The sequence below is a fragment of the Calonectris borealis genome, chromosome 11, assembly GCF_964195595.1.
Source record: "Calonectris borealis chromosome 11, bCalBor7.hap1.2, whole genome shotgun sequence".
NCBI lineage: Eukaryota > Metazoa > Chordata > Aves > Procellariiformes > Procellariidae > Calonectris > Calonectris borealis.
Genome location: NC_134322.1, coordinates 15,962,620 through 15,990,497, shown reverse-complemented (window position 1 = coordinate 15,990,497; position 27,878 = coordinate 15,962,620). Strand labels below are relative to the sequence as shown.

At 39.2% G+C, this 27,878-nt stretch overlaps 1 protein-coding gene across 5 annotated transcripts in view; it reads right to left on the bottom strand.

Moving 5' to 3' along the window:
* Nucleotides 1–21,469: 21,469 nt before the first annotated feature.
* Nucleotides 21,470–27,878, bottom strand: part of CGNL1 (cingulin like 1) — a 64,694-nt gene continuing 58,285 nt past the window's right edge. For 2 of the 5 annotated variants that reach the window (XM_075160192.1, XM_075160191.1), the window contains exons 16-19: nt 26,086–26,210; nt 25,412–25,520; nt 24,319–24,482; nt 21,470–23,680 (exon numbers count right to left, since the gene is read on the bottom strand). In XM_075160192.1, coding sequence (XP_075016293.1) covers nt 23,533–23,680; nt 24,319–24,482; nt 25,412–25,520; nt 26,086–26,210 — 546 coding nt within the window. In that variant the 3' untranslated portion in view covers nt 21,470–23,532. Of the gene's footprint in view, nt 23,681–24,318; nt 24,483–25,324; nt 25,521–26,085; nt 26,211–27,878 lie in introns of all 5 variants that reach the window. The other 3 variants (XR_012675242.1, XM_075160193.1, XM_075160194.1) reach the window with 3 other exon arrangements.

Sequence of the window (27,878 nt, the reverse complement as noted above, 5' to 3'; positions counted from 1 at the left end):
GCCATTCAGTCCCGTTCTCCAGTACTCACCTCTGAGTGCTCTAACCAGAGAATGCTATATGAAAGCTGGACACTGTCCTCCCCTCCTTCCCACAGCTGCAATTCGTGAGCCACTCAGGCCTGTCAGCTTGTTAGCCGTGCTCCGGGAATGGGTACCAGACTGGTCAGAAAGCACCCAGATCCCAGACAGCCTTGGGTGAGAGGCTCAAAGCTGGTGCAGCTCAATGCATGAATGACAGCGTAAGCCTTAGTGCCAAAGGTCCGATAAGGAGGTGAGTCTGCTGCGCTGGAGTTAGCTGGCCCTGAGCCAGATTGCAGGTGTGGACTTCAGCATTTCAGATGCTCAGCTCTTCTGGGATCAGCTAAGGGAACACCGTAACCCTACACCGCTGTACACAGGCCTAGGCACACACACACACCTTCATCTGCAGCCTTGTGCATCTGTCGTGAGCAGTACATTCCTCAGTAATCAAAGGAGTTACAACCAAAGGAGATGCTTTTGTTTGAAAGAAATTGCAGAACAAATACCTGTAACAGCATTTTTGAAATAGATTATCCTCTGTCTCCATGTAATTACCTTGAAATAATTAAGACCACGAGAAAACACAGTTGTGGCTATGCAATGTCCTTGCCCATTACGTTAACGATCATGCTGCTATGGCTATATGCTGGTTCCTGATTTGGAGAATGCTGAAGAGAGGGAAGTAATTGCATTGGGAAAATGGAAACTGCACTGAACTACCACTGCCTCACCTCACCCTCTGTGTACAATGCATCTGTTCTCTTCTGCCTCTCAGCTCCCTGTCCCCAGGGCAAGATATCAAGACTGAGCTATCAAACATGACAAGGATCTGAGGAAGAGAGGAAGAAAGCATTGCCCAGGCCCAGAGGAATGAATGAAGGGTCTGCATTTAGTACTCAGCATCTTTTCTGTTGTTTTCCCAGCTACTACTCTCTTCTCCACCTGAGGAAGGTAAATGCCTAAGGCAAATGAGACAGAACAACCACTTGTATTTGGATTTCTCTCAACTCAAAATTCGCTGCATGTTACAGGATTTTTTTTGTGCGAAAGTGTCTTGTGCCTACAAACAATTGCATTTCCATATAAATCATCCACTGTCTTAACTCCTGGTTGTAATGCTGCTTTCAGAGTGGGTTTGCAGGTGGAGAATAGGTTTATCTTCAACAATAGGAACATGTTGCTTCACAAGTATGTCACCTACCTGCTGGGCTGTACCTTAGCAGTGGTCATTACTTGTGTCTGGTCATTCTGGTGAGCAGAAATGTCTCAATTTAAATTCTGGTATGCAACCAGCTGGTGGCCTTTGTGGTTTCAGCTGGGAAGGAGTTCCTATACCTGTGAGATTCTCCTGGTTAGTGAGAAGTTGCATGTTCTGGACTTCATTCCCCTCTGGAAAAAGGTGTGTACACAGGGCTGTCTAGTCACTGCAAGGCACAAACAGGAGAACTGCTTTTCTAAGAACAGGCACACTATGGGGAAGGACCTCCCTTCCCGTATGCTACAGCGTGAGAGAGTAAGGCACAATAATCAGATCTCTGGGAGAGTTTGCAAGGTCTGCATCAACTTTGAGAATTTTGATAATTTTGATGGAAATCTTATTGGTGCAGACGAGGAAAAGACTTGTCCATGGATAATACACAGACAGATAATACAAATACAGTTTTCTCGGTTTTGTCTACATTACTAGCAGCTCTCCCCATTTCTTGGAAAACAGCAGCAGGCCATGTCTACCTGATTTACCAGTATCTGTTTGAACAGGAGCATCTTCTACTTTTGGGCACATCCTCAAATGAAAATCCTCCAATGAAAACAACCTGCATACGGTTAGTAGTTTGCTTTTTTTGGATGCTCTATGAATCATCTCCTTCCCTTCTCCCCAGTTAGCAAGCTGCACAGTAGTAAGGAGTCTAATTTGTCTTCTGCCTTGCTAGTTGGCTGTGTATCCCATGCAGTCACCTGCAGTCTCTTCAGCCATTGTGTAGGCTGTGTGGTCCTATGTGCATAGTAAACATTTGAAAATATCTTATAATCTTTAAGCTCTGCCCAGGCTGAGATGAACACATAGAAGTGACTCAAAAAAAAAACCAAACCCCCCAAAAAATCAACAAATACCTCTCCTTGCACGAAAGCAACATTTGGAATAACTTTTTCTCCATCCCCAAAGCTCTGATACACTACAGGGATTATGGAGCCAGTCACTAGTATTGAATGAACACCTGGTACCCCCAAGCAGGAAAAAGGAAGCTCAAGAGAAGATGTTGCAGCAATACGAGACATACACATACACATACAGAAGGGCTGCAAAAAAGCTCAAAGTTACAGAATTATTTTTGGATGAAGACAGGATAAACAGATTTGGGATCTTCAGCTTGGACAAAAGACAATGGTGGGGAAGGGGCGACAGAGGCATAGAAGATCATGACTGGTATGCAAAAGTGAATGGGGAATGGCTATTCATTATTTCCTACCTTTGGGAACAATGGATTTGAAGTAAACCAGGCACCACATTTATGTGCGAAATTAAATTATGGCAGAGGATACTCTGATTATGAAAAGTACAAATGCTCTCAAAAAGCTGCTGGATAAACTCATGGAAGATAAGCTATGAGGGCTATAAAACATGAAGATATGTCTACAACTACTGACTCAGGAGGTCCTTGAATTGTGGGTTTGCCTTCTTGGTAGCTCTCCTGTGACAGGACCTCTGACCACTATCTTTTCAGCCTCGACATGACAGACTCCCCACCAATAATGGTAAAGGTGACAGGCTTCTAGAAAGCAACACTTCTCCTCTGCTCTGAAAGGAGCTCTAATGCCCAGCATCTGTCCTTGCTTAGGGCAAGCTCTGCATGTATTTCTGGCTGCAGCTCATTATTCCACATTTGCCATTCTCTCTCACCCTCAATGGAGACTTAAGCCAAGAAGTGACAATCCATAGAGTCACTCCCTCTTTCACTCCCTGAGAGATCAGGGAGAAATGTCTTCTTGGTTTCAGCTTGTCCCTGCTGGCCAGGACCTGTGACCTTACCTCCCTGGTTCTGATACAATCTGAAGTAGATTTGCCACAGTTTACAGCTCTTTTTCCCTGCAAGGGTCATAGTACGCTGTTGTGAGCATTTCGTGCTGTCTGTGGTTTGAACAAGGTTACAGAAACAGGATGGGGGAATGGAAAGTAAATCACTACTTGGGAATTAGTTTGATTAAAAAAACAGTATTCTACTGATTTTTACAGTTGGACAGACTACACAAAAGGTATACCCAGTCATACAGACTGCTCATAGACAATATACAATGTGGTGGCAGAACATAATCTGACCAGGATGCTGAGCTTTCAGTTCAAAACGTGCCAGGACTTTGTGAATGCAATGATCCAAAGGCACAGCAGGTTAATTACAAGATGACACTATAGAAAGAATATCAGGAGCAATAGTTGTTGTGAAACAGCTAATATAATTACATGGAAACTGCAAGAAATTTAAAGTGTAGGCACCTTTTTCATTTTTTTGCAGACTACCTTGTTCCCCACCATCACCATTACTGAAATGTTTTTTTCCCTGGAAACCCAAAGATCATTATGCTGTGGGAAAAATGAAACAGGATGTCACAGAATCAACAAGCCTTTGTGTGAAAAGGCCTTGGTCACAAGATGGGCAACAGAGCATACAACACATAGAGTAGGAAGCAGGTCTGCCCTCGCAGAATAGCAGATCATAAAAGAATTCCTGCAGGAGTGGGTAGCCTGGTCTTACCTTAACAAATTGCCTAAATGTGGGCATGATAAAAGGCTGATTTTTCTTCATCAAAATCTTCTCTCCATCTTCAGGCTAACTGCTGACAGAGTCCAGAGGAAGGAAAAAAGTTCCAATAACACCTGATCAACTGGAATATTAATCCTGTGGGATTTGGGAATAATTGCAGAGTTACAAATTGAACAAGAACTCACACCTGTGGTCATTAAGGTTATAAAGTCCCATTTGTATTGCTACAAAAATGAGGTGTTATAATTAACTTCTAATAGCCTTCACTTTCCAGGGGGATTAAAATCTATTCTGCCTCCATCATCCCTAGGGCATGAAACCCATTTACAGCAGAGATTATCAAATGGACAGATGCACATACAATATTTCAGAACCAGACTCAGTAAGACCTGTGGGCTTGATCACCTATTTTTCCTCAGAGCTGTTTCTTTTTTCTGCTAGTTTTCACCCTTGTGTTCTACAGACACACACTTAGCTCAGCATCATGTAACTCTCAAGCTCCTTTCTTGGGCATTACAGCTACCATGAAAATTTTAGCCTGCTAACGGTCACAAAACAACTTGTTAGGGGACTCATATCAGAAATGGAGCCCCCAAATTCAGTAGTAATAGGTCCCCTTGTATGCAATATACAAACCAATATATAATATTGTACAGTTCTTGTCTTGAGCAATATTTCATCCTTCACTGGCAAATACATCTTTGCTGCATTTGGAGCTACTATGGTTTATAGTTACCCTTTTGAAGCGATATAACACACACAGCTATCTGAATGTCCGGCTTGGTTTAGCTACAAGCATCATATCACTTCTCAAACCTATCGATATAACTGTTTGCCATCACTTAACACTCTTGGTACATGGTTAATACAGGATTACTAGAGAAACTTAGAGCCTCCCCTGCTGATCTCACATGTACAAATCTATAATTAGGAATTCCCACACCAGGAGTTTGAAATGCAGAATATACATTTTGTTTTGCAAAGCCCTCAGTACCCATTTTATGTAATTATTTCAGTTATGGTTGAATTGAATAAAAAAAAGAAATTCCTGGAGTTACCTGCAATAACAGCTTGATTCCATCTTCGCTGATAATGTAGAGTCACAGACTACAATTGCAATAGAAGTTTCTTTTAATGTTTTCTGCTTTTAATTGTTGTCCTACTTCCTACTTAAAGTCCATCTTCCTGTTGAGGTTCTCAACTATATATCAATAAAGTCACAAAATGCTAGATAGCTCAATAAATAATACAAGCCAATGTGCACTATCATTTTCTCTGGAAGAAACAGAAAGGACAATGGGTTAGTCACTCAAAGCCATATCTGGGCAAGAACATAGAGCAAGTCCATCGAAGCCAAGTAATGATAATAGTAACATGATTCTGCCATGTACCTTTATGCATATATATGTACACCAGCATATTTCACAGAGTTTGTGCTCCTAGCAATTAGAAAAATGAGGACTACACCTGGTAGCTATGATTTGCAAACTAGACTGTTAAAAAGCAATTTATAGTGAAATAAAAATTACTGCTAAGGTTTTGAAGAAGGCTGCAAAGCCCTAGAAGGGCATGTTTTTCAGGAAAAAGCTCTATTTGGGAGGGCTTTTGATTGAGCGTGTCTGTAAGTCATAATATTTATATAGCTATAGCCATGGCTTTTATCTTATTAAATAAAAAATAAAAGCTTGGACTTTACTAAAATCAACTGAAAGATATGAAATATATTGAGACAAATATAGGACAGTTTCCTTTATCATGAATATGTGGCCACATACAAACGAAAAAACAGCAGTTATTTTTCAATCACAAATTCTTAGGGATTTAGATAGCATCACTTCAGATTTTGCTGAAGCATACAGGGCATCAGTCCAGTTCTGATTCAGCAGAAAAAGTACCACCCCTTGATTCATCTTCACCATTTCCTCTTTCATGTAGGTCTTCCATTCAGTTAACAACTGGGTCACAGCCCATAGCAATGTGGCCCGAGACACACGTGCAATGCTAGAAGCCTGTCATTCATTCTTCAGCAGTAGGTTTTGGTTTAGTCAGTCCACGCAAGCAGGACAGTTCAGCATAAATGTCATGTAAAAATAATGCAGCACAGGAGCAGCAGCATTGTTCACATAGAGGTGTGACTTGGCCAGGTCACGTAATTGAACTGGTTAAGGTAGGTAGGAGAGTAGAAAACAGGCACACCCCACCATTAGCACCACAGTTATATTATTAAGTAGCTGCATTTAAAATCATATTCCACTCCCTGGAGATAATATTAAAGGATAGATCTCCTCCAAAAGACTGAGTTCAGTATTGTCATTGTGGCAGGAAATAAGGAAATTTAAGTGGCAGAAATAAACTGTAGAGTGCAAGTTCTTCTATAAGCGTAAGGAATGGATATATTTCAGGGAGTGGGAGCATTAAGGACAGGAAACCACCACATGTATTTGACTGACTTCTTTCAGCTTACAAAGGGGAAGACGAGACACATTTCACCTTTATTTCTCCACAGCAAAGGAAACATAGAAGAGGAAGAAGGGGAAAAACTATATTCTGCTTCAGCTCTGTTTTATGATAGAAGGCCAGAATAGCAAATGGTGGACCTCAGCCCTACTTCAGGGCAGAGGATGATGGAATATTTTTCTAATCGACAAAGCAACCAGGCATTTGTCTAGAACATCTGCACAGATGATACAGAAGTTCTTGGTTGTCTCGTTTTAGACCTGGTTTAGGGCCTCCATGTTCCCCATCTCAGAATGATACACATGGGAATTTAATGACTCTCCCAGCCCATTGCCTGTTCGCACACACAGCTGGGACAGGGAGCTGTGCATAAAAGTTGTGAAATACAAGTAGAAGATTTGGTTCTATTATTCATTTTCTTTCTACATGCTAAAAAGAAGTTTATTAGAAGTCATATAAAAAGAAAATAAGGTGGAAGGGGAGGTATTTTAACCATAAATTGTCAGGTCATACTGACTCTTGATATCAGAGGACTATAATCAGGAAAACTTTGGTCCCTCCAGCTCCAAAAAACATTCTAGCGGACCTATCTGTATCCACAGTATAAGGAAATTTTCTTATTCTGTCACGAAGAATTGTCCCATTTCCTCTGTGCATACATCATTACAATAATAGAAAAAGAAGTAGAGTTATAATCAATACAGAAGATATTGTTGGGCCTAACTGAAGTAAAGTTATTAGGAGGGAGTGTAGGGAGGACTAAAGAGTTAAGGGTTCTTACTAATAGCTCAACCCCAATGACTAAATATGACTTAGGGAAATGCCACTCTACCAATAGACCCAGTCCTAGGAAGGAAATGGATTCACACACCTAACCAGTTATGTATTTGGTCACACACTGTATCTGTGAATCCACCCCCCAGATTTCCAGTGCGTCATCCTTCAGGCCGCTTCAGCCCAGAAGGCGGAGTAGGTTTTTCCTTCACCTGCATATGGTGCATCATCCAGTTAGCAAGAATGCAGCTGAGAGTAGCATGATTCTGGGTCCTGATCACAGAGCAAGAGATTTGAACTATTCCAGGAACAGCAATTTCAATATTACAGACTTTGAAATACATCAAACCAGTATCATTGGCTTGGACCAGTAGAGCAGGATTTCCTGACATTCTGCCTGCTTGATGATAACGTGAAATCTAAATAAACCTGTGGCTTTTGAGTGACAAAAGGCTGGTCTATAAAAGGAAATAAAACAGTTTGCAAGATCACTCATAATTCAGAAATTAAAGTTTCTACTATGAAATTAAATTGTTTCTGCAGTGGAACTATTCCCACCAGGTTTCTCTCTTCAGAGAAAACCACAACAAAAAGTAGCGAGTACTTGATCAAAAGACCTTTGAAATTACTTGAAAGACCCATCCATTTCCGTTGGGTTTTGACTTATTCTGTAAATTTATTCCAGTCACGAGATTTGGATGGCAGAAGTCTCCACAAAAATCTTCTACTTTCCCTGCATTTTAGGGAAATCTACTGTGCCTAACATAACTATTTGAATCCAATGGAAATGCAGAAAAAAAAATACACAGAAAGCCATGCACAGTGACTATATTATGACAAACTCTTTGCAGGCTCTGGGGAAGGCCAGTTCTCTTTCTATCACTCTTAACTCCATTTTATCTTACTCTTTCTATTCAGATACCTGGCCTGTCTCTAGACCTTCTGACATGCCTTTGTAAAAAGATTTCAAACCATGTCTGTTGATGAAGTCTTTAGTTGCCCAAATTAATTTTAATAATATATGTTTAATTTTGTAGATATAGATTTCTAAAAGGTGTCATTAGCATTAACTTGAAAATTGAATTTCTCTGAACGATTAACTGCTATTCTTTCTCTTTCTCATAACTTCACCATGCTTAAGCATTTTGCTGCACTTCTGGCCTATCCAGATTACTTCTTCGAGAAGTTTATTTATTATAGGCTAATAGAGCACCATTCCCACCTTTGGAAATCTTTGTGAGGAGTTACCTGAAAGCTTGAAAAGCTACCGGAGTGGCTGGACTGAGTAACACATGGGATTCTGTTAGGCCTCCTTGAGTTGGCCTAATAGGGCACATATCCTATAGCTTACTTAGGCAGAATCTCATCTTCACCTGGCAGGGGGAAACAGAAATGGCGTATCTCGAGGCATATTTAAATTTTTCCCTGTTGCAGGTTTGTTTTTTGCATGAGTATTTCAGCATGGAAAGCGAGCACTATAGGGCTGCTGTATTTATTCCAAAATGCAGCTTCTGCAAAGGCTGTTCTTTTCCCATTAGCTTTGTCTAAGTATTACTCACAAAGCTTTTTTTAAATGCGCACATACAGAGTCACATGCATGATGGTTGATTAACAATGTCTTTTAGTTAGTACAAATTAATCTTGCTGGTTTTAGAACTGCGCTATTCTAATGTAAGCAGAGAAAGCAGATATAAGAGGGGTATGGATAGTAATGAATGCTTAGAACAGACCTGTCTGGAACACCTATTCTCCCAGCTGCTGAACAAGAACAGAAAGACACAAAAAATCACTAAAAGACAATTGCCCTACTTCTGCTCTCATTTTTACTAGCATCTGTCTGATAATAACTGAGAAGTAAACGGAGTTGCTCTGGATATTAATGTGGGTTAATAGAATTAAAGTAGTACAAAGGAAATATCTTATTGCTTTTTATAATTAACCTGGAGCTCCATTGCTGCCGCAGGTCACTGACCAAAGAAGTTACTAGCATTGAAGGAAGAGATACATAGATATGTATACAGGATCAGGTTTGGGTCAGACAAAATGGTGAGCTAGCTAGCATGAAATCAACCAGAGCTATCGGTCAGGTTTACCCCATGGCTAGCAATGATCAGAGAGAGACTGACAGTAGTCTCCTGTGACACAACCGACACTAGACATGGGGGGAAGGAAAGGAAGGGATTTGCCTTCCTATGGGGCCCTGGGATTTGGCCACAGTTGAAAACAGGATGTTAGACCATCACTCTGCCCCTGGAAATGTCTATATTCCTACTTTTTAGAGAAATATTTACCAAATGATTAATATAGTAACACAATCCTCCTCCCTCTAAAATCAACAGCAAAATTCCCAGTAATTTCTACAGATATTGTACAGAGACTATAATGTATTAATACATTAATAGCATGCACTGGATACCTTGAAAACACCTGATGGTTGTTCATTTTCTAGCTGGTTTTATTTGAGTAAACCATTTGGAGGAGTAACAAACACTTTAGAAATCTTCAATCTGCTGTCCTATGACACACAGCGTACTTCTGCTAAAGCATTAGAATGAAAAGTACACCAAAAAATTCTGACAACAGACAGGCTAGCAAGCTCTTAAGGAGGAGTTTTGGTACATTTCCTGCTTCTCCTCATATGACTGGACTTATGGAGTCTCTATGAATTTTGAGGTTCTCCTGTGTTGATATACATGTTTAGTATTTTGATGAATTAACAAGAGAGAGAAAATACTTAGACAAAAAGATCCTATAGAATTAAACATTGGACAAAAATTGTTGAAGTGCCCTCCAGAATTGTATTCCTGCTGAGCATTTCTGTCCCTGTCCTTAGGGAGACAACATTGAAGCAGTTTTCTAATAGAATATTGTTTTCCTTTCCTTTGGCTTACGCAAGGGGCAGTGGCCGATGTGGGCATAAATTGCAATGGAAGATGAGTGTAACTAGAACACTTTCTGAGTCCTACCCAGTTGGCCAAATCTTCCTGTTTAATGGTATAACTTTTCTGCATAAATCTGCTGTAACCATAGACAGGATCTCACCCTCAGATTTGGAATCATTTCAGTGTAAAGGTGATTCTCTGATGGCAGTGGAAGGATCTAGAAAAATAATCAGTTGAAACATATTTGGATATTTGGCTGAAGTTTTGACCCTGATGGGAACCTGACATTAACTTCCACATCTCTAGGTTGGATTTTTGCAATGCAGGACAATCCCGCAAACACACATACATATGAACACCAGCATTAAGGATACCTGAAGTAAGGTGGGGTTTTTTTGCATGCTTGCTACTGGCCCACATCCACAGATTGCTTGAGTGCTTTGTCAGCACATAGCTTTAAGATTGTTTGGAATCTATTTCTGTATTGCCAAAATAGCACTGCTGGCATAGTTCAAATGTCTTTTGTTTCTTTCCCCCGTCTACAGAACCTATACAATTTCTTCAGTTTTCAACATTTTGTGGCTGATGTTGTTTCTTAATTTTCTATTAATACTGCAGGTGTTTGGTGTAGTTTCCACAGATCCCATCAAATTCTCTGGAAATTTTCAGCCTGTGGTTAGATTGCTCTTTGTCTGACAGTACCAGAAATAGCTGCAGTATAGAGGTCAGACTCCTTGTCTACCTTTAAGTTAGCATGTTTGGGTACCAGCAACTACTTTGCAACAGCAACACAAAGCTTATAATTCACTTACTTATCCTGTTATGTAGATACAACTTGAATTCCACTGTTTTTGTAGCCCCATATTGTCTAGACACTTGTAACTGCTTTGGCTGAACTTTTAGCTGTCTCTTGGTAAATACCATCTTATCATTTTAATGTAAAACCTTCCAAAAAGATTAGGTTTTCCCTGTGTAGAAATTCTGAGGTTTCCCCTGGGCTACAACAGCATGGTTTTGTAGAGAGCTTGGTGATACAAAGTGGGGAACCTGTTCAAGCAGAAATTGTGGTCTTGTTAACCTATAAAATTTTACAGATTCCTGATGACATGGCTAGTGTAGGCCACCAGTAAATAAACCACATATATTTCACCCTAGTTCGTTCTGTCCTGTGTGAATTCTGGAAAAGCGGAGAAACTCTTAGGGCCCACACTGTGAAATGATGACTGCTCTAAACTCGCTAGCCTGCAGATGTCGTATTCTGCACATCACGAACAGTATCTTTGCAACTGGGCTGGCCACTGGTGTTGATCCATACTCCAGTAAGCAAACATCAAACAGATCATGTTTTCAGTGAAAGAGAGAGATACTAGGATCTTATCGAGTCAGATGAAAAAAAGGGAAACTTCTCAGAAAGTTCACAACACGAAGTGTAAACACTCCAGTCCCGTAATGAAAGAGTGAACATACCTGCTTATACTTTTCTCACACTGCCGACATCTTCCTAGGTCAGCACCTGAAGTTAGGTGTAATCAACCCAGGTCTAAAGTGGCACTGAAAATCATTTGTTTGAGAATATGTTAAGATGTTGAGGCAAAAGACAACTTGGTTTCCAATAAATTCTGTCAAGTCACAGTCCAACCATAGTCACGAACTACCTCATATTGCCTCCCACATCATCACTCAGTATTATGCAGAGTAGTACAAATGCCCAGACTGCATCAGAGCTGCTATCTCGTCTGTCAGTGGCCAGGATTTCCTGTTTCAGAAAGATATGTAAGAACTTCACAGGAGATAGATGTTAATTATCCTCCCACTCCCTCTAAACACCTCCCTGGATTTCTAATCATTAAAGACTGGCTTACTTCCTGAACTATAGGTTTAGTAACTCCTGCTGACACATTTTCATGAATAATGGGTATTCTTACCAGTTATGAACTTTTGTTTCTTGCTAAATTATTGCCATCAGCACCAGCGTGTCTAATCATGCTGTATAAAAAAGTACCAGTTTTGATTCTCCTTGCTCCATTCTGGTGATTGTCTCCTTGTTACAGTGTTAAAAAATGGAAAAGAGTAGATGTTATCTATGCTCTTTCTGTCCTTCATAAATTAATTTCTCCAGACTCAGGACCACTCAAGTTTTCTGTCCTCTTAGAGTCATGCAATTGTTTCTGAGTACTTCTTACAGCAGCAGCACTTTTATAGTGTCCTGGTTTCAGCTGGGATAGAGTTAATTTTCTTCCTAGTATCTGGAATAGTGCTGTGTTTTGGATTTAGTATAAGAATAATTTTGGTAACACACTAATGTTTTAGTTGTTGCTAAGTAGTGTTTACACTCTTCAAGGACTTTTCAGCTTCCCATGCTCTGCCAGCGAGGAGGTGCACAAGAAGCTGGGAGGGAGCATAGACAGGACAGCTGACCCAAACTGGCCAACAGGTATTCCATACCACATGACATCATGCTCAGTATATAAGCTGGGGGGGAGTTGGCCAGGGGACAGTGACCACTGGTCGGGAACTGGCTAGGCATCCGTTGGTGGGTGGTGAGCAATTGCATTATGCATCACTTGCTTTGTATATTCTTTTATTATTATTACTACTACTATTTTACTTTATTTTATTTCAATTATTAAGCTGTCTTTATCTCAACCCACGAGTTTTCTCACTTCTACTCTTCCGATCCTCTCCCCCATCCCACCAGAGGTGGGGGGAGTGAGCAAGTGGCTGTGTGGTGTTTAGTTGCTGGCCAGGGTTAAACCATGGCATATAGGAAAGCACCATACCCCTTCTCACATTAGTCACTTCAGGCACCTTAACATCTTGAAAGCTATTTTGACTGTGGTTCTATACTGAAAAGGATCTTTGATAAGCAGCAGGTCACTTTCTGTACAGACTACTTCTTGAATGGCAACGTGGCTGTTCTGTGTTGTATTTCATCGCTGGAGAATTGATATCCAAGGAGGATTAAATAATTTCCCCCATCTTGCATGAAACTTGTGCTCTGGCAGGAGCTCAATCTCAAGATTCCAAAGCTTCGAGATACCCTTTAGCTTGTCAATCTCTCTGTTAGGTTGGTTTATATATGAATCCTCTTTGCAGAGGGAGCATCACAATTGGCTCCACACCAGTTGCTGCCCAGGAAAACAAGACAAAAGGTGCACTATTAGGGCATAATTAACATAAGTCAACAGGGAGGGTGGTGCAATACCTTAGCTGCAATGACAGCCACAGCAGGACTCCCTGGCTGCTTAGCAGTGCAGAGGGATGAATTTTGCCATCCTCACTATATTGAAGGATGCCAGCAATAAAATAAGGCAGTAGTGCTACTGGGCAATTTATCACCCCCATGGGAAGTGGTCAGCAGCTTCATGGATGTGAGATTCTTTGCAACAAACTCCTGTATTTTGGCAAAATGCAGAGAGTCATGGTATAGAGAGGGCACTGCGTCATTAAACACAATTCACGATGTATTAAAACATACCCGCAAAATGGGATTAAGACCCTCGTTTGCAGAAGGACTTTTAGGGACTAAGGCAGGGACACCCCCCACGGCTATCGCCACCAGCACCGCCCCGCGGCGCCGCCGCCCGCTCGCTGCTGCCGCCTGCGGGGCGCGCTGCCCCGGGCGCCTTTGGTGATAAGAATGACTTGGGTGGGGCATCTTAGTCATGACTGCGGTTCCCACGTGTACGACTTTCAAACATTTTCTGTAGAAAATAGTCCTCTCTCCTGCACCAGCGTTTCCTTTTTGTGACCTTTTTTTTTTATTTTTCTCAAGAGCCAGAAATGTCAATCTCTGCTAAGTACAGAAAAGTTTCAGAGGAGCAGCAAATTTAATGGGTATCAATCTCCCTTTTCCCCTCCATACTACTGCTAAATTTGTAAAATTTATAAAAGTGATGAGAACAATTGCACTGACTAGGTAAAGTGCCAATCAAAGCTAAAACGTGCTGCTTTTATCTGATTCTCTGCACTCAGTCGCAGGGCATCCTCAAAGGGCCTCACAGCTGGTTTCTGGCAGCCGTGCACACTCATGTTTGTGGTCAGCAGCAGGTCGCTGCATGTATGCTTCAGGAAAGTGTAACTGCAGTTTGTGCAGTGGGTATCACCAGTATGCTCTGTGGCTGGTTGGTATCTTTATATTCTGGAGAAGAAAAGCTAAAATAACAAGACTTACAAAAGTTTGTGGAATGGAAGCTCAATTACCTGATATTTGATGCTCTAGGCTTAGCAGGCATAGGAGGCACAGATCTATTTAATCATTCAGTGTGGAGACCTACTCTATCCAGGAGTTACCCGTCCTGTGCACTGGTGCTAAGCTTGACATCATATAGAACACATCTAGGCAGATTCCCCACCCCACTGAGTTTCCAGGTATTCAATTCCCTCCTGCCACTTGCACTGCCCTTTAGATGCAACTGCTAACGTCATTCATTTGATGGCACACTGACATCTACAGATGCTGCAGTTTATACACAGGCTCCTGAGGCTTGTGTCATCCCACTTTGAGTCATAAGCACCTACTTTTCTGGGAAACAGCACTGTGAAGCTTTACAGTAAAAGCCCTCCAGGTGAATACAAACACATTGCAACAAGAGGCTAGGTAAGCGGCAATTGCACGAGTACAAAAAGCTCATTATTTTGCTCAAATAAGCTGAAAGATAGGTGTTTAATGTCATGCCCACAGTGCGTCATGACATTTCCTGTACTACCAGCCTGGCAACGTCACCACAGCAGACTGCAGATACTGTCTGCCTCTCACTTTACTTGTGGACTGAAGGTAAGCTAAACACATAATAAAATCCAATACATGTAGTCAAGATTTCACCCACAAGACAGAAGACCCAACAGACACCTAAAGAACATAACCAGAAAAGAAACCTCCCCAGGTTCAGTTTTTTTTTTCCTCCCTCTGACCAAAACAAAAAACCAAAACAAAAACCCCCAAAACTCCAAACTTGCCCAATAAAGGCAAAATGTCCCAACAGCCAACTATCAAACAGTCAGACCTTTCTGTCAGCACCTGGGAACCTGTGTTTGCTGTGAATAAGCTAATGTTAACTCTATGTTTCCCAAACATCTGGTGGTCAGGACTCCTCACTTCCTCTCTGCCCTGGTGCATCTAATGCCATGCATTGGGTCTTCCAACAGTGTCTGCACTTGTCACTGATGAAGGAAGGACTACAGCTGGGAAGTGCAAAAGACACCGTCAGCCAGGTACCACGTTAGAAAGCACACTACAGCAGAGCACAAATTGGTAGTCCTGATATACTTACCTGCACTTTTGCAGGGCTACTGTGCAATAAGTAGCTGGCCCAGCAGGGGTGGTGCTGGGGCATGCTTCATGGTAATGAAGGGTGACAGATCCGATGAAAATCCAGTTTTGTCTTTGAAAAAATACTTTCAAACATATTGCAAACATGTACTTGTTGACATATACCTGTTTCATTTTAAAAACAAATAGTTGAGTTTGTGAGCATTTTGAGTTGGTTTGTTATGTATGTACAAACTTACAGCTACCTTTTTCCTGCAAACAATATGAAGGACTCTAGCTTACTGAGTAGGGGTTTCCCAATGCCACTATAGCTCATTTTCTCAGTAGAGAAGCCAGCAACAGCTAGAAGGGCAGAAGAGGAAAGGAGGTTGATTAAGTAGACTGCAGTTTTCCTTCTGCCATCCCCACTCCATATCAATAATACCAGTGTGGTACATGCATACAGGAGGCTTATTGTGCATGCACCTACAAAGATTCCTGTCCCCTCACACAGGTAGCAGCTGTAGTGGCCCTATTTCTTACTCATACTTTTCTCTTCTCTGCTTATCCCACAATACTTATTAAATTCAGTCCAACTGAAAAGGTTTCCTAGCAAAAGGACGCCAGGTAAAATGAAAAGATTAATTCTCTTGAGCTCTATAGGAGGCTCAGACTGCCCTTGGACATCCTGACAAATATTTATCCTTATGCGGTATCCCATACAGCACCACACAGACCATGGTCTTCCATTGTGACTCTTAGTAATGCTTAAGAAGTTCACAGTTGGGAGAGACATTTTGATCTGAATTGTGAATTTGATCTTATCTTTAAAATAGCTGGATACCACACACAATATGTACTGAAATAGCAAGGCACAGTGAGCTGTGTTTAAAGTAAACATAGCGTGATTCAGGAAGCTTCCTTGCTTTGGTTGGCCGATGTTACAGCTTTTACATAGTTTTATTGGACTTCATTTTTCCTTCCCTCTTTTCATAGCCATTCTACCTGTTACACAATAAACCAGTTTCTTATTTGAAGAAAAACAAACTTGAAACTCCTCCTAAGGCAAGGAAATCTAGACTTAAGTCTGTCGTTCTGCAGCAAAGACACTACACAGAGCCTGCTGGTTACTGCAGAGCCAGCACAAGACCTTCAGTCTCAGATGTGTGGCAGGTAAAACAGCTCCCCACTTGCAAAGCACTGCCGCACATCACAGACTGCAGGGCAAAGGGCTAAACACAGCACAGAAAGCAGATATGCTGAAAAATCAGATTCACTGAAAAAATCAGATCCTTGGCATTTCCTCCTAAGATTTTTATCCAGGAAGTTTCAATGCAGACACAGTATCAAGTTTTCAAGGTCTAGCTTTGTGCTCCATTTTCTAGGCATGTTGACAAACATGCAGCCCAGAAGGCCAACCGTATCCTGGGCTGCATCACAAGCAGCGTGGCCAACAGGTCGAGGGAGGGGATTCTGCCCCTCTGCTCTGCTCTGGTGAGACCCCCCCTGAAGTGCTGCGTCCAGCTCTGGAGCCCTCAGCACAGGAAAGACATGGACCTGTTGGAGCGAGTCCAGAGGAGGCCATGAAAATGATCAGGGGGGTGGAACGCCTCTCCTATGAGGAAAGGCTGAGAGAGTTGGGGTTGTTCAGCCTGGAGAAGAGAAGGCTTCAGGGAGGCCTTATTGCGGCCTTTCAGTACTTAAAGGAGGCTTATAAGAAAGATGGGGACAAACTTTTTAGCAGGGTCTGTTGCGACAGGACAAGGGGGAATGGTTTTAAACTAAAAGAGGATAGATTTAGACCAGATATAAGGAAGACATTTTTTACAATGAGGGTGGTGACACACTGGCACAGTTGCCCAGAGAGGTAGTAGATGCCCCATCCCTGGAAACATTCAAGGTCAGGTTGGACGGGGCTCTGAGCAGCCTGATCTGGTTGAAGATGTCCCTGCCCGTGGGGGGGGGTGTTGGACTAGATGACCTTTAAAGGTCCCTTCCAATCCAAACCATTCTATGATTCTATGAAAAGTACGAGGAGGTCAAGGACTGAAGCAGCAGCTCAAATGGATTAGTAACCAGAATCCTCCTGGATCCCAGTGCACTACTTCCAACTATTAGACCACGCTGTCTTCTCTGGATGGTTCAGCTTTCTTTATTTTCCTTTTAGTAAAGTGCTTAAAAGACAAATTAAGAGGATTGTTGGGACTCTGTCAAAAAGCTCTTTTACACAGCAGATATCCAAGAAAATGCCAGCACTCAGATGAAGGTGGTCTGCACTGGGAAGGATTTACATAACTACAGTGTGACCTTAGCCACTGAATTTGTATATAATTTTAAACAGTTGGGATTATGTTTTCAGTCAGGCACCAAATCAGCTGATACAGCACTTGCAGCGATGCACACCCATCTGTCTCTGCCTTCAGAGCGCATGTGTGTGCATGTGTATTTGCTCTTTTATGCTCTAATCACGAATGCCCAATGAGTCCTTTTTCTTTAAATAGTATTTGCTGTACTTTAACCAAAAGACTTGAAGAACAAAACCGAAAGTATACCAATCTCAATCTCATCTGTAGTACAGAAATCACATGCTGGCAGCCACAGCCAAGTCAAGTTCCAGGTCTCAGTCCTTATCTCCCAGGAAAATAAAGACCAGGCTGGGCTGAGAATAGCCAGCTCTGTGGGTGTGAGAGGTGAACTTTTACTCAACAGCTCAGCTCTCCTATGCACAGTGGAACTGCTTTCTAGAAAAGTAAATTTCATTTCTGGCACAGACTGAGTTTTCCCAGGGACAAGTCCCGAACAGTGTCGTCTCTCTTTCCACTCCAATGGCAGTAATGTTTTCTTTCTCTCTCACAAAAAGACACAGAAGTAAACAAATTTTTGACAAAAAGCCAAATCCAAGAGAAAAATCACAACTACACACACACAATTTCTTTCTGGAAAAAGGATAAGATAAAAAGTGAGTCACACAAAATAGATACTTCTGATACTGGCAGGCACTGGGTTATCCAAGGTTTGAAGATGCTGAAAGCATTTCTGCAAAACAGAACTACCCGTGCTGCACAGGGGTATGCAGCTGATCAGTCTCCATTAACAGTGCATCCACAGAAATATCAGAAACATATGCTGCTCCTTTTTCAGCACTTTGTCAGACCATTTGTCTCGGCTGGACTTTCTTGAGAATCTTTGCTGCAAATGCATACAGGAAATAGGCACTTCCTAGCACTACTTCAATGTGCATTACTTCAGTGTGCTCCCTACCATCCTGATCTTGAACCTTTACAGTCCTTCCCTGGAAATAAAATCTTACATCCATCCCAGCCCAAGTTAGGTATCTGTAAGTTTAAGACAGCTTAAGCAACATTCAGTACCAGGCTCTTTAAGAGGAGTGAAGGGAAGGTCAAAATCAAATTAATCAGAACTGGATCCTGCGTTGATCTTTCTTACTGTCTGTATTTTCTCCCTTACTTCACATTATGCCATTGGTAGGTTTCATCCTAGCCAGACTGCATGCAACCGAAGTAAAAGGACTGTTTGAAACTAGTGAAAATAGCTTTGTAACCTAATACATAAAGCGTTGTTCAGAAAGCCCATTCTGCTGAAGAAGCAGAAGTACACAGAAAGCATAGAAAAACTCAAGTTACCTGTAAGGAGTCCCTTTTCTGCACTCACATAGAAGTGTTCCTACAGTTTTCCTACTGGCAACTTGGAGAGCTTAAACTTTTCATCATCCACCTGTGCTCAGAATTTAAGTAAAATTTTTTTATTGCCTGTTCTTCTGCTAATGGCATGAAGCTTCAGGATCTGAATAAAACAGCAAATTGTTATTAGAAGTGGAGAAAAGATCAGATGTTCCCTCTTACATAAAACATACAGTTTCTGCTGACCTCACATGAGGTTCACTGGTACTAACCATTAAAGGGCTGTCACACTTTCACTGAGGTAGACACTACTGCACTTGACCTTGTTTGTTGAACTTAATCCCCTTCTTCTTATTAAGTCTTTCCTTTCTTACATGTTAAAAAGAAAAACCTGTAATACAAAAACCCTTTTCTATTAATTTCTATACCTTTTTCTCAATAGCCCAGTGCTCACGAATAAATTTTGAAATAACAACGAAATTTTCCCCACTATAACATAGTAGGGTCAGAGAGTTAAATATGTGACCTAATCAGCACCTTATACAAAAAAGAACAAATTAAATATGTTACAAACCCTGGCAATCTTTAAAGAATGTTGCTCTTTCAGCAGTCTTTGAACATTTTTGCAATGTTACTTGATAGCTGCAGTTGGTAGAAATTAAGCAGCTGAAGTGTGTAGCTCTGCTCATAGGATAAGAAGCTCCAGTAAGCTAAAACCATCGACATTTAATTACTGAAATATGCTGTGTGATCCAGAAAAGGCCTAAAAGCTGAAGCTATCGCACTGTGTAGCTCACTCAGCAAAGCACACAGCTGGTCTGTAAAAAATGAGGAACACACATGGCTTCTAGAATAGTTTAGAAAATCAGCTAAAAATCAGAACAGATTATTTAATCAGGAAAAAGGAAAGAATTAAGTTGAGAAGAATGAGGATAAATCAGAGGAATACGCAGATTAATCAACAAGTTATAGTCTCATCACCAAGAGACTATATTGTGGGCGGGAAACCTGCCTGGTGATTGAACAGTAAAAAGCAACTGACAATGCTGAACTAAGAAAGTATTTGCATAGTATAGAGCTTTCCTTAAAGTACAGAAGGTACAGGGGACAGCAAGATGACAACGACTTTTCCTTTTTCTTTCTCCATGCACTAGAGATATGATGTCTGAAAGACCTTAGTGCTTTTATGAAAAGAGATGCTTTCCGAACTCAAGGGCATTAAAATCTATTATATGTGACAAATATCCTTAATTTTATTACTTGGACAGTGAGTGAGGAGTCTATGGAGGACAGGAGGATTTTGTTCGCTTGTTTGTTTTACATTTACATATTTTGCTCTGTATAACAATTGCCACTGAAAGATCTTGGAGCACCTGCCAACTGTTAGTGATTTAAAACATCAAAACACTCTCGTAGAAGTTAACTTGTATTCTCCTATCTACAAAAGTAGGCTCAGAAAACCAAGAGAATCTGTCAGAGTGTAACAGATTAGTGAAAATGCTCAAAATAGAACTTGGATTTGATTCTCAAAACCAGAAATTATAAATGACCATATAAGTCCTCTTAAGGCACAAGTTGTCAGGAATTGAATATGGTGATATTAAATCTTACACAGCTGTTTGAAGAACATATATTTAGGCAGAATAGAATTTTAATGGGAAGAAATATTGTTTTTATAGAAAATCTCTCTTTGACATAAAAATGGTCAAAATCTCAGTGGGATATGAAAGGCCATTAATCCCACAGAGATAAAAAGTTCATTGTTCATCACAGATTACTTACACTGAGAGAGAAGCATCCACTATATAAGTCATCAGGTTAGGCTTATATCAAAAGTGATTTAGCTTGGGTCCATTTGTTTATGAGATATTATGGTATTGTTGCAGAAAACAGCTCAGAATTCAAGCCATGTCTCTGTAATACACCAGAAACGCTGATGTTTGTACAAACTTCTAGGGACTGAATGTCTCACCACCATGTTTCTTCACATATTCTCCCTCTTGTTTCTTTTTACAGGTCAAGAGCTTCTTCTAAAATTAATTTAAAAATTGATTACATGGAAATATCGGGAAATTTTTTCTAAACTAAACCTTGACTTAAGATGAGTTTTGATGAAAAACTGCCATGAGATGGAGTGAACAAATGAGACATCCCTAAACTATTATCAATGTTTTTTGTGGCAATCAAGATCTAGACCCTACCCTCACCATAGCTAGCATGTATCGAGAAACAGAGCTACTGCCTGTTTTGTGAATGAGTTGAAACACCCTTTTAAACATCTTAATATTTTCTTTCATTTTAGACACATCATTCGAGAACTCTAAAGAGGAAATGCCATTTCCAAGTCTAAATGAACAAACTAAAGACCAGTTCTTTTTACGAAGACACAGGGGGCAGGGAGGCCTAATAAGCAGGATGTCTCCCGCTAGGAGTCTGCAACAGTGTGTCTCCCTCCTCCTAACTTACTGTAAGTTCAAATGAGAAAAGGAGTCTTCTAGATATTACATCTGCCACTTGCTTTACAAGTTACAAAGAAAGTAGCTATCCAAAAAGAAGGAAATGCAGAAGCTTGTTTACAGCATCAATATTTCCCAGATAATTATTTGCTTGTTATATTTTAAACACGTCTTCCATATGAAACTCCATTGTCATATCAAGCTATGTGCACATACAAAGTAGAACTGAAAGAGCTGACTGACTGTTTATTTTAAGTGATTTTTTCTTTTACAGTTTAGTGTAACTGGAGGTAGATGCAATATTAAGTGATTTTCTTCCAGTGGTTTGAAATAATAGTCATCTATGAACACTAGGACAGAGACCTGGAGATTGGAATCAGCTGTTTGAAGTTAAGCCTACATAAACATGCAAATGAAACAACAAAAAACAAATCGCAGCAGGTTATATGATGATTGCCAGTACAGTATAGTGCAGATCTTGGAGGAAATGCTCTTTCTATGTTGTCAAAATTGTAAAGCTAGTACTGCAAAAAAATTATGTGATGTATGCTACTTTAAAAGATATACAAGATTCAGAATATATAAACTATGCCATTCATATTATTTCCCATATATCTCAAACCACCAAAATCAAGTTGAAAGGAATTACATGGCAAAAGAGTCTATAATCTGCTATGCATGAATATATTTCTGATCCTGCAGGCAGGAGTTCATTTCATATAATCGTATGAAAATGGATACTGCCATTGTCAGGACTTTTGCCTTAACCAAGTCTATCAGCCTCCCTCCTTTGTGGGAGTAATGGAAGCTCCCAGCAACTTCAGTTTAAAATATTTTTTACAATTACATTACACTATTATTTGGTCCATTCAACGAAGAAGTGCTTACTAACCTGTAACTGGAGACAAATACTAATAATCAGACAGGACTTAGCTATGGTTTATTAACAAAATTATGTAGCAGTGCCCTTTCCTTAGAATTCTAGATTTGCAAAGGAGCAAAAATGGTCTGGTGTAATATAAATGGCAAAAAAATATTTTTAGCAATAAAATGGAAAATGCTTTTTAAATAAAATCTGCAATGCTTTTTTTTTTCTTTTAGATTTCCTGCAAAGTTTGTTGAACAGATGGATCACCCAAAATGCAGATACTTCTGTAAACTGAAACACTAATATATATCTGCATATATGACCATACACTGCAATATATCACAAATAGATGCTCAAGAACAGCTTAGAAAGAAAAATCAGATTACATGCTTTGTGTTTCCTTGGTGCAATTTCTTGCCAGGTGCATAAAATTTTGAGATCAATTAATGAACAGATTTAAGCATGTACTTAATTCAAAGACCACAAGTAATTTTACTGGAATGAGTGGGACTCTTTAGAGACTTTAAGATAAGCCTGTCCTGATACCCTCAAATCAGCAGGCCTATAATGTTCTGCCTCTGGCAGTATGGAGTCCCTTTCAGGAAAAGAAAGATGCCAAGTAATATGTGACCTCATTCTCACCCTTCCCTATTAAGAACAGAAAGCTTCCCAAACGAAGTTTACAAGAAAGCTGCAGGCAAGCCTCACTCATCATGCAGATGTGATGGTCCTTTTAAAGTCAATAGGCAGGATGAACATTTGATCTCTAATATACAGAATACAGACAATAAAACTTGCACTGGTTGTAAAATGGGAATGTAGTTCCTGGATCAAGAACTGTGAATCTGCTCTGTAATGCACAAAATGTATTCATTTTTGTTTGCTTTCTTCTTAGTTAAAATTCAAATATAGCATTCAGTATAAATTTAAGTACTTTACATATGAAACTGATTTATATAATACTTGAAACTTTACAAAATAGTACTAAAGTAGTCAATAAAAAGATCAGGTTTAAAATATTTACATTTTATACATCATTTCTCCGTACTTACAATTATTAAATAATCTTCTCTGGTTTCCTTAATTTTAGGGAAAAGCTTTTAATAACTACAAACTAATTTTGAACTACTTTCAAATGGCTTTTTACTTAAACAGAATTTTAGCAAAATCACATTTCCAATGTGAAACATTATCTCCATCTTTTCAATAGCGGTTATATATATATATCCATGTTTTATAACTGTTTTATAATGCAATCCTGTTTTCTATAATAAACAGTGGAGATCTAAATAAGAAAATGGCACAGTATGGATGGAAACATTATATTCCCAACTCTTAAATCCCTTTATGTCATTTGACTTCCAGAATATCCAGTTTCTTGATAATTTATGTTATTCTTCCAATACTTTCAAGGAATCACAGATTCAGTACTTTAGATTTTTGTCTTGTTCATCTGTTGAAAAGTTATTTCCTGAAGGTACTTCACAGACACTATCACCATCCGTGCTGAAATCATCATCGTCATCATCATCAGAATCAGCCAACACTTTATTTGGTGACTTCTTCAGTCTACTAAAACAAAAATACATGTCTTTGCTATTAAAACTGCACACCTACATGCAGAACACTTATGCAAAGCTTAAAACATTGACAGGCAGGATTTACATTTTTAAAGAATGTCAAAGAAACTTGTGCTCCAATAGGGGTACTTTATCATAGACTACATCTTACATGAAAGAAACATGCAAGAGAATGAAGATCAATCAATCATATTTTCAAGCACCTCTAACTAAAGCCATAGAGAGGGGAAACTGTAAACTTTGCACACTGAGGTGTTCAAAGATAGCTGAGGAAAACTAACACGGGATAGCTGTACCTCTTAGTCATTAGCAGGACATTTTTATTACTACAAATGATAAGAGTGTCGAGTCCCACCACCTTCTTCCATTTTTTATTCCCTGCCTCAATGACTTTATTCAGCAGGCAGATCTTGGAGAGAAGGTTTGGGCACCTAGACCACCCTGGAAAGAGTTAGAGAACATTTGTAGAAAAAGGAAACACAGAAGAGTTTCACAGGTCTGCCTCTTAAACTCTGTATGCTTATGACAAACATGAAGTTTGTTAGAGGAAGTCCTCAGTTTATGGACTAAAGGAGCAAGAAATTAATCTTGTGAGTGGTGGTGACTGTAAGGTCTGACAAGTCATCCTACCTTATTTCCTTCTTTGCAGCATTAAGCTGTCCTTGCAATTGTTCATTCATGTCTAGTTGCTCTTCCAGTTCTCTCTGGAGTTTCTTTTTAGCACTCTCCAGTCTGTCTATTTCTTCTTCAGCTTCTTCAACTTGACGTTTCATTGCTTTCAAACGCAAACTCAACTGAAATATTTACATGTCAGCTGATTAGAGGACATTTTAATAAAGGAATTTTACTCTTGCAGCATCTATGAGAGGGAGAATAAAGATACAACTTTGCCAGTGTAGTTACACTGTAATCCTATGCTTCAGAAATACTCAAAAATCAGCATTAGACTTTGAGAAAAGTGATGGGATACAGTTTTTTAAGAAATAAAAACAGCAACAAGCAAAGATAGCTTTGGTAGAGTAAGACAGCATTATGTGATAGCAAGAGCTAGTTATCAATAAGGGAAGACTGGAGCTATTACTGTGTCTAAGTTAAACAACTTTACCAAACAGATACTATAAAATATGTTTTAAAAACCCAGAGGATTTTAAAAGATTGTTCCCTTAACAGATGTCTGCAATTTGAAACATACTGTTCATTCTCTAGGCAGAATATTAACTATTTGACTCACGTACTGAAACAAACCATGTTTTAAGCCGGGAATCAACAAAGACCACAGGAATGGTAAAGCACATTGCTATTAGAATATCAACGTATACTTAATACTTATAGCCGATATTTAACAACAAATAGCTTCTTTCTTGAACCAAAATTTTACGGTGGCAAAACAGAATATATTATTTGTTGGTGTATGTATTTATAAGATCACCTGTTGGTGTACATATTTATAGGATCATATGCTGTCTGTTATTGCCTTTATTTCTTAAAATAATTATACCATTGCTTCTGTAAGTGCTTTCTTTTCATAATTTTAGAAATGAATAACAATTTAGTACTAGATAAAAGAACTGATGACAATGGGAATTGTGAATCTCGCTAAATAGGAATTCATAAACAAAGAGTAATCAGTATCTACCTATATTCTTCTCATATCTTTTATATACGAGGATTTATGCTAGTAGGATTAAGATCAGATATTTGCATATTAAGTCTTTCCTTCTACCTGGTCCTTTTGATCAGTCAAGGAGAGATGTTCATCATCTACTTGCAACATTAACTCCTTCACTTTTCTTTCAAGTCTGCGGTTACTTAGTTGGAAATTAGCTCTATCCCTAGAAAAAAACAAAACAAACAAGAGATAGGCTTGTAAAAAAAGGAACTGAAATACTTCCAATCCTGCTGACATAATTCCTTAGCAATCTTCTAAGAATTAAATAAATACTAACAGCCCCTACTTTGATTTACTGATTCCATGCAACATATTAAGAAATTTGTTTAAAAGCATGAACCACTAAGGGGAATTTCTTCTGTCTCCAGAGCAACGTTTAGAAAAAAAATACATTCCTCCAAGATTAAACAATGAAGTGAACACGAAAATGGGGTGTTAACTATAGTTAGTATTTCTAAGCCCGTTACTGATATTAGACATTGATAAAGCAATGAGGTATGGAACCCTGTTAGCACTGTGCCCAGTTTTAAATTTGTAAGGCAACTTCTGGTGTGCTTTCAGTTAAAAAGAAAATTTGCAATACTTGTATGAAACAGTAACCATTTTAATATGGTGCTTATGAAGAAAAAAAAAAATCAAGTTAATTGTATTAGAGACTTAGTATTAGCAAGAGGCTATATTAACAAACATAAACATGCATATTTTGATCTTAACATAACTAGTTTCACCTCTCTTCATTTTCAAGTCGTTCTTCTAGCTCTGTGATCCTCGCTTCCATTTGAGCAACAAGTCCCTCTTTACTGGATCGGTAAGAACCCTCCAGGTGAAGGATTCGGCTCTTCAAGTCTTTGTTCTATAGTTGGAACATACTTGATTACTACATACATGCTCAGATTAACAAATATCAGCTTAACACAAAATAAATTTCTCCAGGCAAACATAAGGTGGTCAGTATATTTTTAATTTAGTAAATATGGAAAAGGAGAGTCAGTGAGAATTTACTGTTTACTACAAATAAATCTCCTATTACTGTGCTTTATTAAAACGAATTTAGTGTTAAGCCTGAGTTCAAGTTTTTTAAATGGACCCTTGAACTTCAGATGGTTGCAAGCCCCTTCTAACGGCATTTTTTAATATGCCAAAATTTTTCAAATAGCATGGGATCTGTCTTATTCTCCACACAATTCTTTTGCGAACTCTGTATTCTTCCCCTGTAACTCACTGGTGTATGTCTAAAACAAGTAGACAAAGAAATTACTTGTATCCAATATCGCTTTACTCTATCCAAGCTGTTACTGTGGGTTTTTTCCCCCCCTTTTTAACTATCCGATGCTACTCCTACTATATAAATAGTTCAAAAAACTTTGCAAGCTGCATGATATGTAAAAGCAGACTTTTTGCTCAGATTTACACTTTAATTTTTATGAGGCTAGGTAATTTAGGTTTTCAATGGGGACCCAATGATAAAGTTGCCAGAAAAAAAAGGAAGAGTTACATGAGGAACAGAAAATAAAGCTCTTTGTTACAGAACTTCAAACCATGATCTCAGATCTCAAACACTAAAAAAGCTATTATAGAAAAGTCAGAACTAAAGTATAAGGATATACATGGGATATACCAGTAGGTGGCATTTTTTTTTTCCTCAAAAAATTAAGATGGCATTAATTTCACATAATTTAAGGCATCAAATTAGGTGTTTGGTATAAACATGTTCTCTAAATTCCCATTACAATCTGTTTTACATTCTTGAGACTGTCAATAATACTATGACTTGCCAAGATAGCTTTCTTCTGGATCCCTGCTAGAGGCTATGATAGTAATCTTGCTTTCAAAGACCACTGAGCTGCAGAATAAAAGGTTGCAAAAAGCTAGAAAGTATTTTTAATGTACTCTCCGTCACAGATATTGAAACATATGAGTCATATTCCTTCCTAGACAACAGAGAGTAGCAGTTCTCTATCAAATCTCTATCTTCTCTTTCAGAGGCATGCCATTTTTTCACCTGTTTGCTCCTATAGAAGAAAATACTCAACTAAAATCACAATTGCTTGAAATTATGATCTACATTCAACTATGTTCCTGAAGTACTGTTAAGATTTTGAAGAACAGTTCCTCCAAAAGCGGTCAAAGAATTTACAGCTAAACTGGATAACAGTGTCTTTGATACTCTATAGTCTTTTCTGTATATGTGCTTTTTAAAAGTTTCTATATTGATATCTCAGTTTTATTCTAAAACAAGTGTACCATATCAACCGTCACATTTCTTATTTTTAATGTCTTTGATCCTCAAACATACAGACAGAATTTGTGTGGTAGAGAGATGCCTGCGCTCACTACAACAAAAATGCCGTATTATATTATAGAAACAGATGTATGCATAGTACAAGTGTTTAGTATATGAAATACATAAACTGTGTCAAACCTCAAGCTAAAAAGGGGGGGTACGGAAAGAAAAAAACACTAAGAGAAGACTTAATTCAAGATTATAATATTTTCTTTTGAGTATCAGTATTAAGATACT